The sequence below is a fragment of the Notothenia rossii genome (assembly GCF_949606895.1).
Source record: "Notothenia rossii genome assembly, chromosome: 11".
Taxonomy (NCBI): domain Eukaryota; kingdom Metazoa; phylum Chordata; class Actinopteri; order Perciformes; family Nototheniidae; genus Notothenia; species Notothenia rossii.
In genome coordinates, this window is record NC_136910.1 from 47332901 (window position 1) to 47339843 (window position 6943).

The following is a 6943-nucleotide window of genomic DNA, read 5'->3' on the forward strand; positions in this document are numbered from 1 at the left end:
CCCCTGATCCTCCATCCTCCATTGCTGCCCTTCCGGCTGGCCTCACTCCCCACAGGGCTCACTGTTGTGGAAAAGATGTTAAAACAAAGAGAGCAGACAGGGCTGCGATAATCCTAAACACAGCAGCTGGGGAATTAGCTAGCCATTTGCTCGGGAGTTGCTTACTGCAAACTATGCACAATCCTAATCGCTGTTAGAGCTACTAATGTTAGCATGGTACTTAAATGTTGATGCCTATCACTTAGATCAGGGGGGGGGGGGGAGATGTCTTTTACTTTCACTGCTAATATGCTCTGGACACAATCCTATAGTTTGGTGATCAGTCCCGTCTGGAAAAACATTTTAGATGGTTCCACCCGGGCCAATGTGTGGGTGGTTCTATACACATAAATGAATTATAGATGCACTGAGACCTATTCTCTGTTCAGGGTATTTATGCGATGAGCAGCATCAGGTTTCAGACAGTAACGCTAGACTGAATGATGACAGAAATGTCTTTAGTATTGATTCTCATATAACAATAAAAAACGTTCATGATATTCAGTCTTCACATAATCGTCATTGAACAAATGAATCAACTGTCCCGTATTTTCTGCTTACAAACTTTCCCTTTCAGTGTTTTCATTCCCCAATTGTATACTTCCTGTCTCTTTCTCTTTACTATCTCTCAGACTACCTCCTCCCATCTAGTTAAAGCTGGCAAGGAGTGAGCATGTGATGCTTGCACCCAGCATCCTATCTGGTCCAATCTGTTACAATATAGTGGGACACTAAAACTCTTCAACAGCAGAGAACCAGAGAGAAACAACAAGCAAAATATGTAAAACTGCACTTCAGCCTCTGTAAACAACACTCGATGACTAAAAATGATGTCAAATATTTGAACTACCCAAACTGTTTGGTTTCACTTCTTGGGAGCTGGCACTACTTCTGCAATGGAAACTCTACTGAGGAATTACAAAAAGCTAAGTGCTACTAATGTGCTTTGTGCGCAACAAACTCCACTGTTGTTGGGTTTAGGCCTGACAGCTAAATTAGCTACTGCCCAGTCAGCTCCAGCCCGCACATCTATCTGCTAGCTGCCGTTTTATTACAGGTGTCATGGCCCGAAGGCAGCAATTAAGTGGTTAGGGATACTGCGCATATCGTTTGGAGAGTGGATTTCTTTTGTCCTGCTCCGTGCTAAAGGCTGGTTAAGAGTTTCAGCTTGAGGTCCAGAGAATTGTTTCCCACTCTGTCAAGTTTCAGGCAGGCAGACAGACAAATGTGATTGGAATTCCATACTCTGAGCCGCAGGAGGAGTCGCCTGAGAAAGGCTAGACCTGCACTTTCAACCCAGACTGACCACATGTATTGTTCACCCACCCCCACTGACATTCCAGGAATAAGCAGAGGTGGATATTTCATCCGTCTCCCACGCAAAGGCCATCTAAAGAACACTGAGTCGTGCGTGTTACGTGCACACACAGACACACAATCACAAGCGTAATATTAATGATGTCAACATTTGGCTGCTTTGAGGTTTCAAGTGGAAATACGTGAGGAAGAGGATAGAATGCAAAATGATACATGCAAACACATGACTACAGTGCACTCATTCACTCAGGTTTTCATACATTTTCTTCCTCAACACACAGGTTTCTATGATGGGTCTGAAATGCCCTTTGCAATCCAGACCATCTGCTCCAACCACAACAAGATTAGAGACAGCAGCTTCCACTCACCTATATGGTCTCCATGGAAACTGTTGTCATGGGATGGTCTACCGTGGGGCACGAGGTCATGATGGGCAGCAGGTGGCCAGATTTGACCAGTCTTGCGAACACTCACTATAGTGGCTTCAGACATGACCACATGGCCTCCCTGCTGCCGTTGGTGTCGCTTCTGGGACTGAGGAGTCGGCGGGCTGCTGCTGTCGAACGAATGCTGGGAGTTCTGGGAGTTTTGGGACGGAGAGCGCTCTTCTCTCTAAAAGGCCGGCGGAGGCCGTGGTGGGACTGGGTGAGACGTGGCTGGACTGACCTGAGGAAAAGTCCTCCTCACTGGACGTCAGGTTCTCGTTGGAGCTGCAATCTGGCGTGTAGCCGCCTCCTCCGCCGACATCCTCGAAGCTCCCTGGGGAGTAGGAACGGCGTGGCCAGGTCAGCAGGTGGTCATCGGCTCCCCCAAGTTCCCTCATAGTGACTCCACTACCACTTCCCCCAACACCTCCAACACCACCTTCACCCATCATCACCCCGCCGACATAGACACTAGAGTAAGCCTGGAACTCCGAGGGCTGCCAAGGAGGAGGTGGAGGTTTGCCACCATTGGCCCTCCCTGTATGTCGCTGGTTGGGTTCCCCATCTTCATATTCTGCGTCATAGCCGCAGGTGCTTTCAGTGGAGCGGCCTCTGTACACTGGCCTGGCGCGGAGCTCCCCTGCCACCGTTGCCAGGTTACCTGGGAGGGAATGGAGTGATCTCTTTCGCTCCATCTGCATGGCCTGGCTGCCCAGGGAGCTGATCTTGTCCGAGACTTCACGGTCGTTGACCCTGATCAGCCCCCTATCCTGGTGGAATTCCATGTTAGAGTAGAATGGCGGTGGTGGTGGCGGCAACTGCTTCTCCTGGCCCTTCGCTGCCTCCCCAGCAGTGTGAGAGTTGGCCCGTTTGATCCTCTCAAAGTTAGACCTAAGAGCTGCAACGCCAAGTCCCATCCCCAGCTTGTCCTTGGGGTCAGAGGGCAAGTCCTTCTCTGTGGGCGGGACGTTGATCCTGCGGGGAGAGACGGAGATGCCACCAGAGATGGCACCTCTCTGCTTAGAGGGCGAGAGGCCATCTAGGTTGTCACAAGAAGTGGACTCAGCCTGCGGGGGAACCTCGAAGGCGGACTCCAGGCCGTCTCCGTGGGAGGCCGACTTCCTGGCTGGTGGAGGCCTGGGTTTGGACCTTCCAGTCCCATCTGCGGTAGGCTGATAACGGATCCTATCAACACTGCCACAACCATACACTCCACCAACAACTGCTACTCCAACTCCACCCGTCTCCTGCATGTGTGGCTGCTGGGACTGACACTCTGCGCCCTGTGCGGCTGCAGGGTCCATCCCCTCACCCAGGGGGGTCTTTCTGAAGCCCCACCGCTGCTTGTCATAGCTCTTCCTCTCTTTAGCCAGGAGGGTCTGCAGGTAGATCATGCGGAAGCGCTCCTTGTTCACCTCCTGCTCCAGGCGTCTGATGGACGCTTTGCACCTCTCCAGTTCATGCTCGATGCCACCAACTGATCGCAGCTCCATTTTGGGGGGGTCGGACTCTGGGAATTGCGCTTTCCACGCCTCGGTGAATCCCACCGGCTCCACCATATTGTGCCTGATTTATTACTGTGACGGACCCCGGTTCACACACACCGAGGGATTCAAGCAATGGCAGCCCTTGTCTTTTTTCCTTAGTCCAGTTCGCTACTGACTGCTTATCGACAACAATGGCCACTTAAAGTGACGGTGTTTAAAACAGGCCTTTAGGTAACCCGTGCAGAAACACACTGCCTAATTGCTGACACTTGTCGTGTGCTGCGCAGATACAATAAATCCCATTCTGAACAAGAGAAACCGGCTGTTCAGCCAGAGCAAGAGCTGGGAATGTGTGGGGCATAAAAAGGAACAAAAAGCTGCAATAACGCGCGTCTTTCTCATGCATTATTACGAGAAAATACACTTTTAGAAGATCAATCTCAGCCTCGACACAATGACAGCATCTGTCCTCGCGGAGTGACACTGGGATCTGGCTCCCAGTGAGAGGAAAAAAGAAGAAAGTGGTTTAATCCTGCGAGGTTTACTCACTATCTACTATTCCGGGTTTGTTAGTGATAGCAGGTCCGACCACTCTCACTCCATTCATATGGCAGTGATCCCAGGTGCTGCTCCACACCAAGAGCCTTTGTACCAGCAGCGCTCAAGGAGAAAGGATAAAAAGCGCAAAACCCAAGCGACGACAACATCTGAGTTTCTCACGGGATGCGATCAAGCGGCGTGGTCCGGTTTATGGACTGTTTCGTTAGACCATGGTTTTAACACGGTGCCTATGTGGTCTCGTTGTTTTTCCCCCCCAGTTGTTTTCCAGGTTTATCCCGTTTCTTCGGCAGTGATGGTGCCGCTGTGTGTGCGCTCGCATCTCAGGCAGCAGCACTGAGGGGCTGCAGGAGTGGGAGGGGCCAGAGAGAGCTGCTGTTAAAGAGACAGAGCAGGGCCAGGCAGCCCCCCACTCATTACTTTATTTTATGAATATGATAATTAGAGTATTAAAAATAGGCATTTTGTATTAGCACCCTACACTTCATTATACCAGGAAAATCCTGGCACATTTCTCACGTTCTTCTTTTCTTTTTTTTTTATCTTTGGAGTCGCATTTTGTTCAGTTGACAGTTCAATCTTTTTGAGTGATACAGAAATAGTCAACCAACCAACGCACAATAAACAGGTAAATAAACAAGCATGAACACACACAAAAATAATAAGAACACAAATAATGGGGGATTGTCTGTGTTAAGGAAATATAACAAAATAAGCAGAGATTATACAAAAGCACGAACAAACAAGGGATGGTCGTCTCTGTAAAATAGATATTGATTCCACACTGTATTGTTTTGTCATGTCGCACATTTATAAAGTCATATTGTATCACTCGTTTTAACATCTCCTTTCAAATGTGTCAGGAAGCATTAAGCTATACCTCTCCCAATACTCCAATATTACATGTTTTAGTAGCAATTAATAATAAGAATAATATGCAGGATATGACTCCTTCTGGGCTCCTTTAAGATAGTGGCAGTAGGCCTACCTGTAAAGCAGGTGTTACAGAGCACGTGGCAGTGCTGCTGTGTTATCTTTAACTTAACACTGCCACCTAGTGGAGAGATATCATACATGGAGGGTTAATCAGATTCCAGAAGAAGTCAGAAACTAAAAAATAACGTTGCTTTTTTTGTAATTATTTACATAAATCAATCTATAAATAGCCAGAAATTTGATTAATTATAGACATTTTGGGGTTTATTTTTCAAATATTGAAACACAGATACTTTGAGCAAATAACATAACGTTTTGTATGCAAATTGAGAAGAGTTTTGCATATTCAGCATTACCATCTGGTAAATTCAAATTACTCTAACAAAACAGTTGTTGCACAAACTAGAGGTGTACTGTGTGTATTTAACATTCTGCTGTTTTTCTATCACAGGCCTCATGGGTAATTTTGCTCATTTAACTCATAGTGATTCATGTAATTATATAAGAGAAACACATAGTCTATCTATGCAATAAATCAAAATGACACAATTCAAATACTATATCGTTTTATTTACCTGAAACCACAACCTCAGTAATGCATGTACAACCATTATTAGTCAATAATCAATAATGATCGTCTTTTTACATAATGGTTAATGTTGTTCTTTGACTAGGTGTCACTGAGGGGAAAGCCCCCTCTCAATAGATCACAGTTTTACAGCAGTTGATAAAGATACATGACAGTAATAATAATAGTTATAACGCAGAGGCATAAGAAAAACAGGAGAACACTGTTGTATTGCAGGATTACCAATGAATCAAAGTGTTAACTCTGTTGTTCTCATGGCAAAGGATCACTTCATTACAAAGTAAATGGGTCAGTTATTGGCCCTTAGTAATTGTAAGAAAGAAAATTAAGTTAAACAAAAAAGTAGAGCAGTCAAGTTCATCATGAGTAATTTCTCAATTTCTAGTGTTGTGCAAATTACCCCAACAGTTACAATAAAAACAGTGATTTACATATCTATGATATTTCCATCTTAAAACCCTCTTAATGTCTTTATTTGAATATTATACATTATAATCTATAAATACAAATTGCAAAGCCTACATACAGCTGAAACGCATGCATGGATGTTTTTTTACACTGATGTATAGCTAAGACCGTTTGACCCAGTGTTTTAAAAGATTCTCTACGTGACAAGCTACCATGGAATTTTGGAAACGAGTTTGTCATGCAAGAAGGAACGCTGAGGGTGTTGAAAACTTCCCTGCACACAAATGGAATAGTGTCATGTTTATATAGCATCTGCACAGAGGTATACGAATGTTAGGAAGTGTGTGTGTGTGTGTGTGGTCATATATTGTGGTGCAAAGGGAATTCTGTTTCCAACCACTTTTAAGTATACCTTTATGGATTTGGTCTTATTACTTTGGAAAACTTGTCCTTTTTGTCAGTGCAAGGTTACACACACTGCTGGTCATCATGGTGTCAGAGGTGTGTGAAGGTAAGAGTGAGCACACATGCTGGAGAGGAGGACGACGCCAGCCTGAGCCCACTCTTTAAAAATGATCCCAGTTTTTATGAGAGCCAACCTAAAAAGGGAGAGACAGCTACGTTAGTACAAAGCACTTCAAAATTCCATTACCAGTTTAATTTATTCTGTGACTATAGTGTGAATATAGGCAAGTGACAGCGCGGTGAAAAGTACAGCACACAGCAACATTTCCAAAAGTGGCATGTGGTCAACGCATGATTAATTTGCCATAATCACTCCCTTGCATACTTTTAAAGGGTAGAATCACTTTTTAAAACTCCTTTAGCTAGTCTACAAGTTACCCAGAAAATATTTCCCAGGATGCTTCTCAATTTAATGGTGCTTTTACTCTGAAAAAAAAAAAGTCTCCGTTTCCCCATTGTTTCATTAGATTCTACTGAAGTGAATGTGTATTTAGTAGAGTGTGAAGAAAGCAAATGGATACTCACTCTAGTGACAGGGGAGCCAATGGAAGGCATTGAGGAAGAAAAGCACACACTTGTTAAGTGGAACACAAACACACACACACACACGAAGACATGCTTTAGATGAGGCAAACCAAAAAACGATCTAAATGTTAGTGCAGTCGACTGAATGGGCTCGGATACACCATCACAGAGCGGCAAGCCCAGCACAAACTAAA

General features: G+C 45.1%; 1 protein-coding gene across 1 annotated transcript in view; it reads right to left on the reverse strand.

Annotated features, from left to right (window-relative positions):
• The window catches only part of bcr (BCR activator of RhoGEF and GTPase), an 84461-nt gene extending 80300 nt beyond the window's left edge, over positions 1-4161 (reverse strand). Inside the window, 2 exon segments of the mRNA XM_079657312.1 lie at positions 1725-1966; positions 1968-4161. Coding sequence (XP_079513438.1) covers positions 1725-1966; positions 1968-3340 — 1615 coding nt within the window. The 5' untranslated portion in view covers positions 3341-4161.
• Positions 4162-6943: the final 2782 nt, after the last annotated feature.